The sequence below is a fragment of the Kogia breviceps genome, chromosome 1 (assembly GCF_026419965.1).
Source record: "Kogia breviceps isolate mKogBre1 chromosome 1, mKogBre1 haplotype 1, whole genome shotgun sequence".
Classification (NCBI taxonomy): domain Eukaryota; kingdom Metazoa; phylum Chordata; class Mammalia; order Artiodactyla; family Physeteridae; genus Kogia; species Kogia breviceps.
Window position 1 is genome coordinate 170,939,493 of NC_081310.1, and position 19,342 is coordinate 170,958,834.

Consider the following 19,342-nt stretch of genomic DNA (forward strand, 5'->3'; position numbering starts at 1 on the left):
TACCATGATCAGAAATCGGGTGAGCAAATCATTAATCATATCTTTTTCCATCAAGTTTTGCTGGCCTGCCCAAGTTCTAGGCATAGAGACCATACAGGGAAAGGCCTGAAAGAAGGCGGACAGGGAGGATCCTTGGGCAAATGCTCGTTTCCTTCCAGTTTAGTCCTGTGTGCTCAAAAAAAGCTAGTTTGCAGTTTGGCATCAGTGGCTAATGAGCTCAGTTTAAGAAAAGGAAGAGAAGAAGCTTGAGGTTTATTCTTTTTAAAATAAATAAGAAGCTTCAGAATGAAGGAGTCGGTGATTGATGGCATAAGCACATTTTTCGTAAACAGCAGAGAATATAGAAATGCTAACTCTGAGGAACTTGACTGTGTCAGTGCTGAGTCATCTGCATTTCCTATATTATTTTATACCAGTGGGGCTAGGAAGGCCCAGACACAGACACACACCTCCACCCTCACCCCCAAACAGACATCTGCCTCCTTATTTTCTCCACCCTCGCCCCCAAACAGACATCTGCCTCCTCATTTTCATCACAGTCAATAGGAAAGTCCCTCCATCCCCTCCTGGGGCTGCTACATACACCACTTAGCAGGTTCCTCAAGAATTGTGACTGAGGTTTGCCAAAGGTGAGGAAAGACAAGGGCAGGAAGGGAATAAGAGTCTGGGGAACCAGACTTTGTTGAAGGCCTGGGGGCGATTTGGGGGAGAGGACAAGGAGTTGAGATTACCATTAAGAAGCAGGGTAATCAAGGAAGAAAGTTCTGGTTTGGGTTGTGGCTAGAAGGGCTTCTCAGACTCAAGTAGCTTTCTTGACAAGATTTGCATTTAAATGCTCCTAAGCGATTTCGAAGTAATGCATTCTTCTAATGAATGGAAAGGGGGAAGTCCACATGTTTGGCTGATGTTCCTGTTTTATACAGAGAAAATTTTACAAGGATAGAGGAACAAAGTGGCTGCTGGGGGCATGGGAAGAAGGAAGCCTAGGACGGGGAGGTTTTTGGGGTTTTCCAAGCAACAGTCTAAATTTATAGCCAGACCACACAATTGGGACAGCTCTGAGGCTTTCTCCTTTTGGTCTATGATTTTCCTTTGCTCCAATGGTGAGAATGCTGTTGCATTTCTAAAGAGGCTGCAATGGGGTAAGCTGAAGGAGGCAGGGTGTACTCAGAAGGGCATCTAGTGGGGGAAAGGGGTAGTGCAAGTAAATAAAGCTCTTTTTCTCTGAGTATCCTCCCCCACTTAAGCCTCACCATGGAACTTTCAAGGGGAAATGGTGCTATATGTTTATTGTTACTTTGTATAAGTTTGGTGTAATGTTAATAAGCTATGAGAATCTGTGCTAAAAGTATTAGCCATTTGTTATAAATGCCAATAAAATGTACACCAGGGGCAAGAATGTACATTTTCTTTTTTAGAAAACCAAATGTACTTTATATGAGAATGCTACTATTTAAAGGGTGGTTTCATCTATGTTATTCATTTTGTGTTATAAGACAAAATTCTCATTTAAACTTGGTCTTCTCTCAAATTGTTTGTGTGAAGATGCTGTGCCCAGTTAAACAGTCCTCAGGTGTTTATATAGATACTGTTTTACAGTTTTCAGATTTTAAAATATAATAAAGTTTAATAACCTCACAGGTGCCTCTCTCCCTGAAGCTCAACTTCTTTCAGCTCCTCCAAGGGGCTCTCTCGCCTCAGGGCCTTCCCACCTGCTTTTCTCCCAGGCCAGAACCCTTCACCGCTCTCCTCTTTGGGCCTGGCTCACTCCTACTCAGGCCTCTGCTGAAAATCCCACAGGGAAGCCTGCCTTCATCCCCCAGATTAGTAGGCCCTCCTGCCTCTGTACTCCCCTTTGGTAATAACCAAAGTTATTTGGTTTGTTATAGGTTCAGTATCTTTCATCCTTACTAAATCATTAGCTCCCTGAGGGCTGGGGCTGTTGTGTGTCTTGTTCACCACAGGGTCCTTAGCATTTAGCAAATGACCTGGCACATAGAGGGCACTCATTAAATATTTGTTTTAACTTTTGATTAAATGCATGAACGACTGAACCAGATGATCCTAGAATACTCAGCTGCCTGTAGCTTCTCACTAGCTAGAAGGCTAGCATATTTAAGAAGAGACTATGCTTCTCTCACAGCTTCCCTTATCTCTGCCTGGCATTCAAAGTCCTCCATATTTTGACATCTGCCTTCCTTTACAGTCTGATCTCCCCTTATACCCTCACATTCAGCATCTTCCCCTGTAATCAAACTCGGAGCCTTTGCCTGGAATGTCCTCCACCCTCAACTCCACCTACTGAACCCCTACCCATCTTGAAAGCTCACCTGAACCGACTTGAAGTTATTTTTAGTCAATCCAGGTAGAAGAGGCTCTTCTCAAAATCCCAACTGCATTTTCTTTCCCCTATTCCTCGGGCAACCACACGCACTGTGCATGTCTGCATCGCTGCCTCCTTAACCTCCTGGTTCATAAGTTCTTTGAGGAGCAGGCATCTATTTCACCTTCTTCATCATAGGACCTAACACAATGCTTTGCACCTACTGGGTGCTCAGTAAATATTTGCTGAAGGCGTGGATGCCTCGCTGGAGACATATGGAGCTGGGGATGTGAGCTAGATCTGCGATTCAAGACAGTTGAGAGTCCAACATAGTGTCCACTCAGTGGCCAAGAGCTGACGGCATTTCATGTGCAGGAAGGAAACAGGGAAGTGCAAAATCATTTCTCCTGTTAGTGTTCCTCTTCCAGTCTCTGGAAGATTTACTCCTAGCACTTCTTCAGCTTGGCTCATGTTGCATTATTTTACATGTGTTAATTGATGCTTTATAAATAAATTCTTTGCTAGTAGGGTGTGTGTGTGTGTGTGTGTGTGTGTGTGTGTGTGTTTTCTCTGTTCCTCTTTGGAGGGGTTAGCTGTCTCCTGTGCCCTAATAGTAGCTGGAGCCAGACAGCCAGACACTGAAGGGGCTGCCCCAAGCCCTATCCTTTGGCCAGCTCTTGGGAGAAAATCTAGTTCTAGGCTCAGAAGACCCATCTCCAGGTCCAGCCCCACCATCCTTTTAGACACCAGCTTTAGCCAATCCCAGCCAAAGCTCCTTTTCAGCCCAGACCCTGGAAACCCTTGCTAAACTTTGCCTCAAGTTCCCAAATCTGCTCTGGGGTAGGAAAGCTTTGCCTACTATCGTGCTGCCCTCTTCTGTTCAGAAAGTGAAAATTTGCTAATTTAAGAGGCCGGGATGGTGCCAGCCACCCAGGAAGACAAGATCCCAGCCACTGGGCAGCCCATCACCCCATCACCATAGCAACCTTCAAAATGGTTACTCAGCCATCTGGGTTACCATAGCAACTGGCCAAGTCTCTCCACCTCAGCCTCTCCCTGGGCCTTCTCCCCTGGCTTGTCAGAGCCAATGCCAAAGAATCTTCCCTCTTTACTGGGGGAAATGAGCAGAAGCTGGACCCCTGATAGGCAGCTGTCCCAAAGGGGCGTGGAACGCCTTGCCCGCCCTGGGCTTCCCGAGGCTCAGGGGGGATAATGGGTGTTAAGGCACTCTGTGAATCCTGAAGTGGCACACAGATGTTAGCTGTCATTAAACCACTGTTCCTTGTAATGGGGAAGGCAGTGGGTTGCCCTAGGCAGAGCTAGTGCCATTCCCAGCTTGGTCCCCTCACTGGCTGGGAGACCTTGAGCAAGTTACCCAACTCTCTGGGTTTCTGTTTCCTCTACTACAGCACGTCAGCCTCCTAAAGTTATTTTGAGGATTAGGTCAAACATAGCATGTAAGGTCCTAAGCACAAAGCCCAGCATTTGGAACATATCAATAGTAGCTGGAAAAGGTACTGGCACCTCGCCTATCTCCCAGTCTCTGTGAATATAACTGTTCCATTTTCCCTTTTTAAGGAATCAGGCCAACCTGAGCCTATTTGCTCAACCGCACCCAACCTCCCTTCCTGCTCTGGGGCAGGGGAGGGCTTCATCCTGTGTGGGGCCTCCCAGGTTCCTACCAAACAGGGCCATGGGCAGTCTGTACCCTTTGGGGAATTGGGAGGTTCGCCAGATTAGGAGCTGTGGCTCGTGACCTATGAAGCTCCCTCCAGTTGACACAACGTCTCCCCGACCAGTACTCCCTCAGCCTTTAGAGAGTGGTGGCTATTCCTGATTAAGATCACAGTCACAGGGAACAGCTCACCAGCAACAGGGCAGGTCTGGGGCACAGGCCCCTCTCACAAGAACAAAATCCCTTCCCTCTATGATTTAAAAGACTTCACTCCTATTGCATCTCAACTTCAGTCTCTCAAGACAGAATCCTCAAAATCTATGTTAGGGGTACTTTCCTCAAGTACATTGCAGGGCACTGATTCAAACCCAGGGTCTGTGGATTTGAAGTGTTTTAGGCAAAAGAGACAGACACATTCCTCAGAAACCAAGTTCACTCACAGAACCAGGTATGCTCCAGCCTAGCTCTGTGTTTCTGGGAGTAGGGCATGAACCTCAAGCTAGAAGGAACTGAGGATCAGACAAACGACACTGAAATACCCCTGGGCCAGGAGGCAAAAGCCCTCCTGATAGTTCTGCGAAATGGTTCAGTGGAACTTGACCAGACTTCAGACAGAACTACTGAGCAGATAAACTGATATATTTCCTACTGGGGGAAAGGCAATATAATATCAGAGTTTTAAAGTGTGGGAGGTGAAAGTATGCGATTTCTGGAACTTCCACCTATGTAACTGGGGAGGCAGAATTGGGGTGTGTGTATGAAATAAGACTGGCCATGAACTGATAACTCTTGAATCTGGATGGTTGATAGGTGTTCATCGTATTCTCACTACTTTAGTACATATTTAAAGTGTTCTGAAGAAAGCTGGGAACTTGGAGTTAGGCCAACCTGAACTCCAGCAATGAACAATTCCAAAGGGCACATGCCCGTGTTGTGTTTCAGGGGACGCTGTGCACATTCAGCAATGTTGCATCCCAGCTCCACTACTGGCCAACTGTATGAGCTCAAACAAGTTCCTTAACGTTCCTCTCTGTAAACAGGGAGAATAGCACCTACTTCCCAAGGTTCCATGAGTTTTAAACGATACATGGAAAATGCCTGGCACACATCTCAGACTCTATAATACACAGGAGCTTTTCCAACTACTGTTTACTAGGGGATCCCAGCTGGCATCAGCTCTCAGGAGCTCCTGGACTGAGTCCAGAGTTCAACTCCCCAGACTAACCTCTGGATTCTTTAACTCCTAACTCCCACCAGCTGTTCTCTCTTCATTTCCCTTCCTTCCTTTCTATTGAGGCCAAAGAAAGGAGAGCAAGAATAGAAACAAGCAACAGGGACATGCCCTCTCTTTTCAGGCTGTCCTAGCAAATTCCTATTTCTTTTCCAAGTCCCAGATCAAATGCCATCATTGCTCTAAGCTAGGAAGCAGGGCAGAAGTAGGAGGAAGCCCTTCCCTCTCAGAAAGTCCTCACAACTCTGGGCTTACAATGTGTGCAGCTCATGTCACATCCTAGCTGCCTTTACAGGTGGGAGCTGCGTTCTGAAGCCCAGTCCGAGCCTAGCACAAAGCAGTCCTAGGAATATGTGTTAAATGAACAGGTGCATGATCAATGAATGAGCAAAGAAACGAATCAACGCAGTCATGAATTAGTGAACAAGTGTATGAGTGAATGAATGATATTCATGAGAATAGCTAACACGTATCAAGTCTGACCGCATAGCAGGCATGGGCCAGGCCCCTCACTCCCACTATCCCATTTAACCCACTCTGCAAGACCTGGCGGTGGCACTCTTACTCCCCCGTTTTACCCATGAGAAAGTGAGGCTCAGTGAGGTTAGTAACTTCTCAGGGTCACCCAACTGATGAAGTGATGGAACTGGGACTCCAGCTGACTCCCAAAGCCATTCCCTGGAGTGAATGAATGAAAGATTTAAGAGGGAATGAGAAGGGAGGAGGATGCCTAGAGACACACCCACTGAGGCTCCAGGCAGAATCCTCCCCTTGACCACAAGGCAAAAGCCTGGTACCTTCTGGGGTAGGGGTGCGACACAGCTGAGAACAGAAACTTCAGCCCATAATCACTCTTCAAGTTACAGGGGCTTCCAGACCTTCTCTGCAGCAGCATCCTAAGTCGGGGCGGAGATTCGAGCCAGGGGCACCAGTTCTGCCTCTGCAGGAGAGCCAAGGCAGAGCCAGGAAGCTGGCTGGCTTCTACCCGACAGGTGGCAACAGGCAGACCAGGGGCCAAATCACAGCAGGTCCTAGCCACAGCAACTGGCCAGGCTCAGGATAGCACTTTGGTGATGATGGGTTCTTAACACTCACACCCAGGTGTGTTCACAGGCCTTTCCCCAGGAGGAGGACTGCTGGAATAAAAGACAAGTGCATACCCAGATCCTGCTGCACTGTCAGCGCCTCTGGAGGCATCAAGTCTCTAACCCCACAGGGCTGAGAAATGACAGCTTTCCACAGCCCCCAAATTACCCATCCTTCCTCCGCATTCCTAACCTCAGTCCTAGGCTGCTCCAGAACAGAAAGGCATGAGTCAGACTGACATTCCAAACCTGTCTTTGTGTCACCGGGGAAGTCACTAGAAAAGCATGATGGGAATCCAGTGGCATAAAGACGGCACCTTGCAATGTGACAACCACCTTCCCTGACTAGCTGTGGTCCCACAGGGACCCTGAGCCTCAGAAAAAGGATAGCTTGGCTGTCTTTTCTGCTGCCTGCACAGAATTCTGCCCACGTGGTCATTTTCCATCCCTGCAGCTAATGTGACCCAGATTTACTTTCAAAGAGCTGGAGCCGAGCCGGTGGTGTGTAGCTGCAATCCATTCTGCCCCACTTTCAGGGACTCTCTCCTGTTCATCTCTCCTGCTACTGAAACGGAGCTCCAGGACAGGGTCAGGGACTCCGAGGATACTGCCAGGAAGAAGCAGAGAAGCTGGAAAGGAGGAGGAGCCTTACACTCAGGAGTAGGGATTCCCAATAGAATTGCCTTTAGGGCTCCATTTTCTACCCCTGCATCCCCTTTATCCCATAATGTCTTGGCCAGAAACACACACACACACACACACACACACACACACACACACACACACACACACACTTCCATCTGCTCTCTGACAAAGCCCTGGAGTGAACAAAAGAAAGGGACAGGACTAAGAGGCCTGGGGCCACTTCCTTGCTCACCTAGGAAACTACTGGCTTCCTGGAGTCCCCACTGCCTCTTCTAGTTGTCCAGGGAAGATACAAAGAATGACACACTAAGTGCAGTAATAGACATGTTAACCCATGTTTGTCTAGTATGTTCTGACTTTCATCCAATGATCATTCGAAGCAGATGTCATTATCTCCCCTTTACAGATAAGGAAACCGAAGCCCTAAGAAGTGAAGTCATTTGCCCAAGTTTTCTGACTCCAGATCCACTTGTCTTCACAGTGCCTGGCACATAGCTGGGGCTAAACCCACTTTTTAAACTGAATGAACGAATGAATGAACAAGCAGAGAGGCACCTTCTGAGAGCTTCCATCCTGGAGGAGAGACACCATGGGCACAGAGGATTAGGCTTCTTCCTCTGACCAGGCACAAACTCTTAAGGCTATCTCCCCAGGAGTGAGCCCTTGAGAGACTCCAGCAGCTGAGCTTAGGCTCTGAAAGTGGAAGCAAACACCAGCATCCGAGCTGCATTTCACAGCCCTCCCTGAGCCTCTAGCTCCTAGAGCCCACACTTGCAGAGTGAGATCCTGGGGCAACACCATGAAGGATGAGATGGGCCTCCTGACTACAGCGAGCTCTCACCAGCGAGATCTGGAGGGGGAAACATACGTGGAAACAATGAACTTTAATATAAGGCCAGCTGAAACAAGGGCTGGGTAGAGATACGACTGCCGTCTGACTGGAGAGATCAGGGAAGGCTTCCTGGGGGAGACCACGTTGAAACAAGTGTTGGGGATGATGACTTCACCAGCACCTGCTGAGAGGTTCCCCAAAACAAATCCTATAGATTTCTACTCGTTCACCGGGAGGCCAGTCCTTAGCCCTGAGTCTCTGTGCTCCTTTCTTTCACAATACATACAGGAATGTAATTATTCTGTCCCTTCTGTCCTCTTAACTAGACTGAGTTCCATGAAGAAGGGATCACATCTTCAGTCATCCTTAAGTATCAATGCCAAGAACAGGGAGGGTCCTGAATACGTGATGTTGAGATGGTTGAATACCTGATTGATAGGTAGATAAAGAATCCTTCCTGCACCCAGCCCTGCCCAAACAGGGTCCCTTCCTCCAGATACTTTACCGCCATCTGCAGGAAATTTGCCACAGTACAAACCTACAATGACACGAGTATGAATGGTGCCCCCTAGAGTCGTGCAGTGTACAACCAGTGACATGGTCCTGCACTCGTTTATTCCCCCCACTCCTCATAAGCCCCAAGGGATACAGCCTTCTCTCCTCTCCCCTGTTCTACGCTATGGGGTTGTGTTCCTTGCTCAAGTACCCTCCTCAGCTCCCCGCTTCCAATCACCCCGCCACCCCACCAGTGAATAAGGATATTTCTATTGCTATTCAATAACAGAGAGCTAAAGGGCTACGAAGAGTCAGTTTACTGTATCTTTGTCTCTGCTTTTCTCTGTAGGTCAGGATCCTGAGGCCTCTCCCAGAAGTGACCAGAGTGACTCTCTGGTGAGTCTGGAGACCAAGGCAGCTATTTAGATTGTCTCCTGCAGAAGTTTCCGGCTGGCCTGGTTGCCAGGTATTGCCTAAGGGAATGGAGATAGCAATGTACCCGGAGTTAGAAGATCTGGGTCTACTGGTCCTATATGACTATAGGCAAGTCCCTTAAACCCTTTGGGCCTCAGATCCTAACACGTGTCCCACCTAACGCACTGTCACTGTGAAATCTCTGTGATCAACAGAAACAAGGTTTTCTCGTTAATGACTATTATTCCACTTTAATGTGGCCGGGCTTAAGGAGTTGAGAATAGGGCTAGCAAGGACAAGAGAAAGAAAAAAATGGAGGGAAAGGATGAGGATGGGAAGAATAGGGTTACATCATGCGTGGGGCCCCTAGAACCTGTTCTGACTTTGTAGACTGAGATCTGCAGTTTTCCGGGCCCTGACATGCCTCTCCATCTGACATGTGTGATCAGCAGGGATCCCCCATCCGGCCTCTCCAGCTTAGGGGAGGCCCTGAGACCAGTGCAGGACACCGAATGGGGCCAGGGAAGGGGGCGGTCTGTGTATTTGGTGAGACTGATTCAGACACCCCTGCTTGGCTTCAGAACCCAGGCCCATGGGGAGGAGAAAACTGCACAGGCCACAGCTGGCTTCCAGGATGAGACTGACTTCATTTCCTCCCAGAATGTAAGTTCTGACTTCAGAGAGCTTCAGCGCACATAGGGTCTCCCAGACGTGCCCTTCCTGCACCTCACAGGAAGCAATCCCCAAAGAAGGAAGGATGCCTTTTTAATTACTCTGGTAGAACCCCCATGATGTTCCAAATCACAGGAAGATCTCAGCCAGGCCCTGAAGTAGCGGTCCCGCCTCTTCTCTGCTGCCTCTCTTCTCTCCTGCTAACGAAACACGCCCAACTGCAGCGCACAAGTTATTTTTAACCATGGCAGTTTCCCCGTTTTCAGCCTCACTGGCCCAGCCCCCTTCTCAAGACAGTTATGTGGCAGTGTCAGGACGTAAAGAAGATCAGCCACGGATGCCGGAAACAGCACAGCAACCCCCCATCCCTTTGCTCAGTGGACCCAGCAGCGTTCTGAGGGATTAAGCCCCCTTGGGTCTACTCCATTTCTGTTCTAGACTCGGAATGTTAAACAGCAGGCAAATCATCCCTTGGGGTTCTTCAGAGAAGCTTGGAAGGGGAATTCATCACAAAGGGATCTATAAGTACAGTCATCCCTCCGTACGTACGGGGGGGAATTGGTTCCAGAACCCCAGCAGATACCAAAATCCACGGATGCTCAAGTCCCTTATATACAAATTGATGTAATACAGTTGATCCTCCATATCTGCGGGTTCCACATCTACGGATACGGAAGGCCCACTGTGTTCATGTGTGATGGAGGATGGGGCTGGAGGGTGTGAGGAAGGGAGAAGGAGGTCTCCACTCTGCTGCCTTCAGGAGGATGAGGGGTTTTTGTGTGTCCAGAGCCCCCTCAGTGGGGACCCTTCAAGGCTGGAGACAAATAAAGCCCTTCCTGCATCGCAGGGACAGCTCTGAAACTCTATTGACTGGCTGATGCCATAGGCCCAGAGGTCTCGAGAAGGACGAAAGAGTCCTTCCTCAAGGGCTTCCTATTGCCCACAGAAGGGGTTCAAGCTCTCCAGCCTGTCTTCCAGGTCTCCTCCCTTGAAGCTCACCCCCTCTCAAATCCTTTCCTGATTACTTGAGCCCACATAGCCCTCTCCCCACCTAGCTTTCCACTACAGCCCACTGCCTGTTCCTGGATCACAGTCAGTCACTTATTGTCCTCTAAGCACTCCTTGCATTCACTCATTCAATACTGGCTGATCTCCAACATGCACAAGGCCCTGTGAAAGGAGCTGGGGGTAAAAACATAAACAAGACATGGTCTGGAATTGCTTACAGTCCTAAGGGAGTGACGGGCACCCCGTGGGATGACAGCTATGCTGTTCCAGGGAACAGAGGAGAGAAAAGTATGAAATGAGAGCAGACGAGGGAGCTCTGGATACCTCTGGGGGTAACAGGGAGAGGGGAGGCGGCCCTTACAACAGGAGGAGGGGCTCCTGGCACCTCGCAGAGAAGGAAGTTCAGGCATGGAGGCCTGATCCTGCAGGAGGCACACCTGTGGGAGCTGAGGTACAGAAGCAAAAGAAGGTGTGTAAGCAGCTGAGTAACAGGATCAGGTCTGCATTTTTGAACAAAATACTCTGTCAGTCATGTGGAGGAAGCGGGGCAAGACCGGAAAGAAGAGAACTATTGGATGGAGATTGGAAGGTCCAGGTGAGAGATGACAAAGTGGAGGCAGGCAGGGTGCCTTGTTTGAGGGACACAAAGGAGGTAGCAGGACAGGCCTTGGTGATGGATTGAAAGTGGGTGATGTCACTGAATTCGCTGCAGGCGCTGCTTTGTCTGTCTTTCTGTCTGCACTCTGGCACCAGCACCTGCTGAGATGCTGAACACAACCCACGGAGGCAGCTCTGGATGCCTCTGGTGGAAGCAGCAGAGAAAGCACTTCCCCCTTACAGAGCCAAGAACCATGCAAAGAGCTTTACATACATTATCTCATCTAATCCTCAAAACAGCCCTGCACAGGAAGCATTCTCAAGATGAGGAAGGTGAGGCTTAGGCAGGGTGAGAGACTTGCCCAGAATCACACAGCTGGTCAGTGGCAGGGCCACAATCCAGCACCTCCCCTATCTGACTCCAAAGTCTGGGCTTGTGACCACTGCACTGCACTGCTCTGCTGCTTGGCAAAAGGGCAGCAGCCCCAGCCCTTGCCCTGTAGAAAGGGTAAACAAGGACCACATTTTTAGAAAGCAATGTGTGTGAAACTGCCTTCTCCAAGGACTTTATTCCAAGGAAATAACTCAGTGGAAGTCAAGTATTCTTATTCATAAAGATGTTCGCTGCAGCATTGTCCATTGTGGCAAAAAAAAAAAAAAAGGTGAAAAATGAGTAGGATTTTTTAAATCATGAAATATTACACAGCCTTTAAAAATGGTAACTATAGGGCTTCCCTGGTGGTGCAGTGGTTGGGGGTCTGCCTGCTGATGCAGGGGACACGGGTTCGTGCCCCGGTCTGGGAAGATCCCACATGCCGCAGAGCGGCTGGGCCCGTGAGCCGTGGCCGCTGAGCCTGTGCGTCCGGAGCCTGTGCTCCGCAACGGGAGAGGCCACAACAGTGAGAGGCCCGCGTACCACAAAAAAATAAATAAATAAATAAATAAATAAATAAATAAATGGTAACTATAAAGCCTAAGATGTAACATGGAAAATCTTTTCAATGTAGGAGTTGTTAAGTGAAAAATGTCAGATCCAGAAAGGTACATGAGCCATGAAGGCGACTAGGCAGAAAATATAACTTCGTGGACAAAGGCAGGGAAGAAGATAAAAAAAGGAAAACAGGGCTGGCTTTAGCACACAGGCATTAGAAGCGGCAGACTTTCCTCTTTCAAATTTTTCTTTAATGTCTTTTCATCATCTTTCCGGTAGTAATAATACCAAATTGGACTCCAGCTGTCAGAGGGCCCGGGGAGGGCCCCTCCACCCCCGACCCCCATCCAGCACACCCTTGGTCTCCAGCTCACTCGGGGTCTCTCTTACCAGCGACTCTGACCACAGCACGCTCCGCAGGGTCCAGCACCGAGTCCTGGCTTTTCCGCTTTTTCTGTTCATGCAGTGGCAGGTTCCAGGGTAAGGTGTCCCCTGGGGGACAGGGAGACAGGCTCCCTGACCGCTCACTCCTGTAAGACCGCTCGCTCCGACATGACCGCTCACTCCGGCATGACCGCTCACTGAGCGTTTCTTCATCTGAGGAAGACATGGCCCAGGCAGGGACTGCAGCAGAAAGGCCTGGGGCCCAGGGAGAAGTGATCTGTAGGGGAGAGGAGTGCATGTGAACAGACCGAAGGGGTCACAAAAGGAACGCTGGGACTTGGGAAGTGGAGGTTCTAGTCCTGGTTCTGCCACTGACTTGGTTTCTTTACCTCTCTGAACCTCAGTTTCCTTATCTGGAAAATGGGGATAATTATACTACATGACAAAACTAACTCATGGGGTTTGGGGGAAATCATGTGAAGTAATATATGTGAAGGTGCCTATAAATCTTAAAACACTATGTAAAAGTTAGCTCCTATTAGGGACTTCCCTGGCAGTCCAGTGGTTAAGCCTCCACGCTTCCACTGCAGGGGGCACGGGTTCGATCCCTGGTCGGGGAACTAAGATGCCACATGCCGCGAGGCCCCGCCCCCACCAAAAAAGTTAGCTATTAGTAACCACTATTTTTGTTACTTAGTACTTGTGGAGGATTAAGCTTTCAAGTCTTACAGATAGATATGGATTCAAATTCTACCCCATCATTTACTAGCTGTGTGATCCTGGGGAAGCCATTTAACCTCTTTGAGCCTCAGCATCCTCATCTATAAAATGTGAATGTAATAGCACCTATCTCACAGGGTTGTTTGCAAGGAATATATGAGATCATGCAGGTAAAGTGCTTAACAGAGCCGGGTGTCCAATAAGCACTCAACAAACAGCATCTATTATTACATTCCTGTTCTATTTACCTCCTGGGAATGTTATAAGGATAAAATGGGGCAACAGATGGGAAGTATTTTCAAAAAGCTAAAGCACAATCTCAGTGGTAGGCATGCAATAAAGCATGAGTTAGAATAGGCAGAAATTCTTGATTTCTCCTGTACTGTCTCTGGCAAAAGACAGATTAGAAAAAGCACTAAACTTGAAGTAAGACAAACCTGGGTATAGCTTCCAGTTTGGCCACTAAAAATTGGTGTGATCTGGGGCAAGTCATTTCACTTCTCGGAGACTCAGTTTCCCCATCTGCAAAATGGGGTAATATGTCAACTTCTAAGTTGACGGGTTTTTTTTGGTTTTGTGTGTGTGTGTGTGTGTGTGTGTGTGTGTGTGTGTGTGTCTCTGTGTGTGTGTGTGGTATGCGGGCCTCTCACTGCTGCGGCCTCTCCCGCTGCGGAGCACTGGCTCCGGATGCACAGGCCCAGCGGCCACGGCCCACGGGCCCAGCCGCTCCGTGGCACGTGGGATCCTCCCAGACCGGGGCACGAACCCATGCCCCCTGCATCGGCAGGTGGACTCTCAACCACTGCGCCATCGGGGAAGCCCTAAGTTGACGCTTTAAGAACACAGCAAAATGCAAATGTAAAACACTGGCTGGTGCCATGCGTGGCACAAAACAGGCATTAGATAAAATGTTCATTTGCCTATTCTATTCCAAGGGCTGTTGTGGAAGTAAGTGGCACAGCGTGGGGGTGGGCGAGGTGGTACAGAAAGTCCATTTTTCTGGTCAGTTTAGCCAGTGGAGGGATCTGAGTGGAAATATAACCACTCTGGGGCCAGCTGGGCTCCACCAGCCGGACTGGGCGGCCTTCCCTCAGCCAGGCCAAGCTCACTGCCCGGAACCACGTCTGCTGCACACGGCCCACCACTGCAACAGCCTCGTCAGAGGCCCCCCGACGGCGCATGCCCGCAGCTACCAGCCTCCCTGCAAGCCCCAAATCCAGCCCAAGTAACCAACTCTCACCTTGGCTCCAGGGTCCAGGGAGGACAGGAGACTATCGCCTTTCCCTTATGGGGAATACCTGCACACAGGGCTGTGTGGAGACAGGGAGGTGGCCTAAATGGCCGGACACCATGGGTCTCTGGGCACAGCCCCTCCTGGATTCTGGGAATCTCAGTCTGGAGGCAGCAAGGGTCAGAAACACCTCCTGGGTCACTGGCAGATCCCTACCATAGGCACAGAGTGAGGAGAGATAACAAAAGAAACATCCAACGGTGCAGAAGGCTTCTAAGCAGCCTCCAGCAGGCAGAACAGCACTGCCAGGGCACCTCCTGTGCCAGCCGCATTTGGGCCTTCTTCCCATGCAAGATCAAGAAGGAATCCAGCCCCAGAAGGCAGAAAGGAAAGGACCCAGGTCCTGGCACAGCTTTGCCTTTTATCCTAGCATGTAACCCCCATTACCTTCTGGTGCCTGCCTCCCACTTCGTATAGCCTAGTCAAGTGCATGAATGAATGCCCCCATCGCAGGGAAATTCAGCCCGGGCTTCCATCCCTACCCTCAGCCCTGGGCAGGAAAACGCCTCTCCTCTCAGACCACCTGCTCCCTCCCCGAGACGCCCATTTTACTACAAAGGCCCGCTCAGCCAAGGCCTCCTGCCTGAGAACCTGTCCCTCCTCGGCTCGACCCGGGTCAGTCTCCTGACCCTCAGAAACACCTGTTTGACCTCGGGGCTGCCGCCCCACCCCTCGGTCACCTGAGCCACTCCATCAATTCCCGTTTTACTGGAGCGCATGCCCACGCCCCCAACCCGTTCCGAAGGTCGCAGGCCAGGCCGGCGACGGGCACCTCACCTGGAGCTCTCCGGTGGCGGGCCTCCCTCCCTCTCGCCCCTAGTCCCATTCCCCACGGTAGGGGAGGGGCGCGCCGGGAGCCAGGGGCGACGCGGGTGGGTCCGCGTGCCCGCCGCGCGCGGCTGACAAAGAGCGGGGCCGCGCCATGCGGACGCGCGACCAGGGACCCAGCAGGCGCCTGGGCCAGCTGCCGAGACCTGGGACCGTGAAGCCACCTTCCCCGCCCGCCCCCGCAGGTCTCTCGCCCGGCCCGGGAGGGCTCGGTGTCCCATTTTCCCGGAGAACACGCCTCCCTTTGGCCCGGGCAGCGCCCGCCGAGGGAAACCCCGGGTCCGCGCGCTCGGCGCTGCCCGCCGCCGGGACTGCAGGTGCGAGGCCCGGACGGCCGCGATGCCTGTGCCGGTCAACCCGCCCTCCCTCTGCGGCCCGCTACCCAGGCTCGGGCGCGGCCGCCCCGAGAGATCAGGCACCGCGCCCCGGCCGCCGCCGCGCACCCCGCGCAGCCGGGCGGGGAGCCTGCCGCCAGCCCCGCGCCCCGCGCCTTACCCTGGAAGCCGGAGCGGCGGAGGACCTGCGGCAGCTGCAGCGGCAGCGAAGGCGGCGGCGGCTGGGCGCGCCCCGAGCAGAAGCGCAGCGGAGGGGAGCGCCGCGGAGCCGAGGGGAGCGGCTCCCACAATGGCCGAGCTCGCGGCGCCGAGCCCCCCGCCCCCCGCGCCCTAGAGGCGGCGGCTGAAGCGGAGCCGGCGCAGCCGCCCAACCCGCTCCCCCACCCCCGGCGCTGACGCCGCCCCCACCCCCCCGATGCGCGCTCCCCGCCCTGCACCCTACCCGCGGTAGCTTCCTCGCGCCCGCAAGCCCTCCGCACTGACCCCGCGTCTTCTCTCAGGGCGCTTCCCCCCGTGACTCCTCCCCTGCGGCCGCCCGCGTCCCCGGGGCCAACTCACACCCCCACGTTCCCCGCCTTTGGCTCCGGCGCCCTCTCTTTCCGGGCCCCGTGGCCGCTCACTGACCCGGGCTTGGCTCACGCGGCCCGCCCCCTTGGAGCTCCTCACCCCAGGTTCCCGCGTCGCTCTCCCAGGCTGCGGGGCTGTCTCAGCCTGGACCCGGTTCTCAAACAGCCCGTTCCCCTGCCTCTCCCCTTTTGCCTGCTTCCCCTAAACCGATATTCCGTCCCTACTCCTGGGGCTCCTGCTCCCCCTCCCGAGAGCGCCCTACGGGTCCACTTACACGCCGGACTTCGGGAACTGAATGTAGGAGGGACCAGAAGGAGGCCCCGTCTTCCCCGCGGGGTAAAGGGCAGAGGGGAACCAGGCCCCAGGAAGAAACTCAGACTCTGGTTTAGACAGCAGTAGCCCTATTCAGAGCCTTGGAAAAGGCTTCATCCACTGAGAAAACATTTACTGAGCTCCTTCTGTTTTTTTGGTTTTGGTTTTTTTTGTGTGGTACGCGGGCCTCTCACTGTTGTGGCCTCTCCCATTACGGGGCACAGGCTCCGGACGCGCAGGCTCAGTGGCCATGGCTCACGGGCCCAACCGCTCCGTGGCATGTGGGATGTGGGATCTTGCCGGACCAGGGCACGAACCTGCGTCCCCTGAATCGGCAGGCGGACTCTCAACCACTGTGCCACCAGGGAAGCCCTGAGCTCCTTCTGTATGCTCTGCCTAATGATACAGTAAATAAGAGCCAAGAAAGAGTGCCTTCAGTGCTCTCCTAGTACAGACCCATGTACATGTCCAGAGAAGGAAGGGTATTTGTCTAAAGTCACTTCACTAGTAGTCTGCACAGCAACAGCTACCATTTGGGCGTGCCTCCTGGGGACGGTGCAAGGTGCTTCACCTGGGTCGTGCCACACCTAATCCTCACCATGCTATTCATTCATTCATTCAACAAATATGTACCCTGTGCCAGGCCCTGTCCCTGGTGCTAAGGATACAGTGATGAGCAAGATGCGTATGGTCCCTGCCCTCTGGGTCCACTGGGTTAGCAATAAAGATGGACAATTAGCTGAAAATCATAGTGCATCCCATGAGGCAGTGTTAAGATCAATACTTCAATTTCTGGATGTGGAAACAGATTAGATGATTTATTCAGTCATCTGGGAAGAAAGGAGCCAATCCAAGACTGGAATTCGCGTCTTCACACCCCACGTCCTGTGTTCTTTTTCACTGTAACTATTGGGGAAATATGGGTTGGTCCAAATAACTGAGGCCCTTGACCTTCAAGCTAAGAAGTTTGGTCTAGGGACTTCCGTGATGGTCCAGTGGTAAAGAATCCGCCTTCCAGTGTGGGGGATGTGGGTTCCATCTCTGGTGGGGGAACTAAGATCCCACATGCCACCGGGCAAACCCCCCTGCCACAACTACCGAGCCCACACACCTCAACTACAGAGAAGCCCATGGGCTGTAGCTAACACCCAACACAGCCAAAAATAAATAAATAATTTCTTTTAAAACAGGTACTTGAAAAAAGGAAGAAATTTGGTCTAAATTATATGGGTATGAGCAGCCAAGGAAGGGGGAAAGCAGAAGAGTGAAAGAAACCAAGGACAGGCTCAAGATAAGTGTGGATGGTTATGCTGGGGGACTACTGCAATAGTCCCAGCAAAAGGTAAGGAAGCTCTGATCCCAGGTAGGGACAGTGGGGATGGGAAGGGATGACTTCCACTCACTGAAACCTTCTAGATTTCTGTTTGCCTGCATTCTCCCCCATTAAATAAGGGAAAGGAGCTATCACTTACTAAACTCCTACTAAGAACTAGACAATGCCCTGGGTATTTTTGTATATATTATCTTGTTAAATCCTCCCCATAACCTTGTACAGTAGGTACCTTTATTATCCTCATTTTACAAATAAGGAAATAGAGACTTTGAGAGGGTATGTGACTTAGTAAAAAGCCCACAAAGCAAACTAGTGTTGAGGCTTGCCAGGCCTGCCTCCAAACTTCATGCTCTAACCATCAGTCTCCACGGTCTGAAGCCAAAGCAAGGAACCCAAGTCCTCTGACTGAGTCAAGTGTTCTTTTCCTTGGACCACAGGTACCGCTTAGACTTCCAGAGAAAGGTCAGGAGTCCACAGTTGTAACCTAAACGCTACCTGGGCCGGTAGTGCAGGTCCCTGTGTGGGATATCTCTCCACAGAAACCTGCAGAGGCCTCAGCCCAGGAGAATTCTTCAGCCTGATTCTTAAGTTCCTTTATGCCTTGAGGCAAAAAGCTGAAGAGGCATTAAAGGAATCACTCTCAACTTAGAAATGAGTGCAAAAACCCTTCCCTGGTGAGAGGGGAACATGGGTGCCAAGGGAGAAGACCAGCTGAAAGCATAGCCAGAGTGTGGGGAGCCTGGGGATGAAGCTGAGTCTCCATAGGTGCCGGGATCTGTGGGCAGGACCTTGGGCCAGCTGAGGGGAGCTCATGGGGGAGGGCTGTCAAGTCCCCTAGGACGCCTGCAGTCCCAGCCTCTCTGACTAGAGAATATCGAAAGGTTTTCCTCGTCTCCAACCTCAGTGTCCTTCCCAAATCTGACCACCAATCCTGTCCTGAATTATTCATGCTGTGGGCTGTGAGAAGGTGGAGCTTCCAGAAGCTTCTGGACTTAGGACATTCAGTTGTGTCTCCCTGGGGCTCCAGCTCCAGCAGTGCTACCCTGGGGTTGAGTTGCTGGTGAGACATGCCAAGCGTTTTGCAGCTGGCAGCTGGCCAGTACCCTTGGGCTACTGGGCTTCGATTCATTTCAACAATTTTTTATTGAGGAATACTATGTGCTGGGGACAGTTTTGAGTTCTGTTGGGAACACAGATGTGAATCCGATCAGGTCTTTGTCCTTGAGGATTCACAGGGTGATAGAGGGGGCAGGCATTTAAAAATCATTGCCTTCTATGGGATTTCCCTGGCAGTCCAGTGGTTAAGACTCCGAGCTCACAATGCAGGGGGCACGGGTTTGATCCCTGGTCGGGGAATCTAAGATCCTGCATCGTGCATGCCACACAGCGCAGCCTTAAAAAAAAAAAAATTATTGCCTTCTGAAATGTCCTCTGGACCTGGTAAGTGTTCCCCTCTACTGTCCCTTATTTCACCAACTGGAGGTCTCTACCGATTCCCTCCAGAAGTTAGTGGCCTTGGAACTAGGGAACCTCACACCCTGTACACCTGAGCAGAGTTCCGTCCTTGGAGGGGTGCCAGAACAACTTTTTATCCTATTTGGAGTCCTGAACTAGGTTCCCAGACTGCTCCTTGGGCCACCAGCTTTCCAGACACATCAGAAGAA

The 19,342-nt window shown here is 51.4% G+C and overlaps 1 protein-coding gene across 15 annotated transcripts in view; it reads right to left on the minus strand.

The window, feature by feature from the left end:
• MACF1 (microtubule actin crosslinking factor 1) overlaps positions 1–15,986 on the minus strand; it is a 349,861-nt gene extending 333,875 nt beyond the window's left edge. For 10 of the 15 annotated variants that reach the window (XM_067011058.1, XM_067011015.1, XM_067011022.1 and 7 more), the window contains exons 1-2: positions 15,627–15,851; positions 12,299–12,569 (exon numbers count right to left, since the gene is read on the minus strand). In XM_067011058.1, coding sequence (XP_066867159.1) covers positions 12,299–12,518 — 220 coding nt within the window. In that variant the 5' untranslated portion in view covers positions 12,519–12,569; positions 15,627–15,851. Of the gene's footprint in view, positions 1–12,298; positions 12,570–15,080; positions 15,171–15,626; positions 15,852–15,908 lie in introns of those variants that run through there. The other 5 variants (XM_067010930.1, XM_067010949.1, XM_067010996.1 and 2 more) reach the window with 5 other exon arrangements.
• Between the last annotated feature and the right edge of the window lie 3,356 nt (positions 15,987–19,342).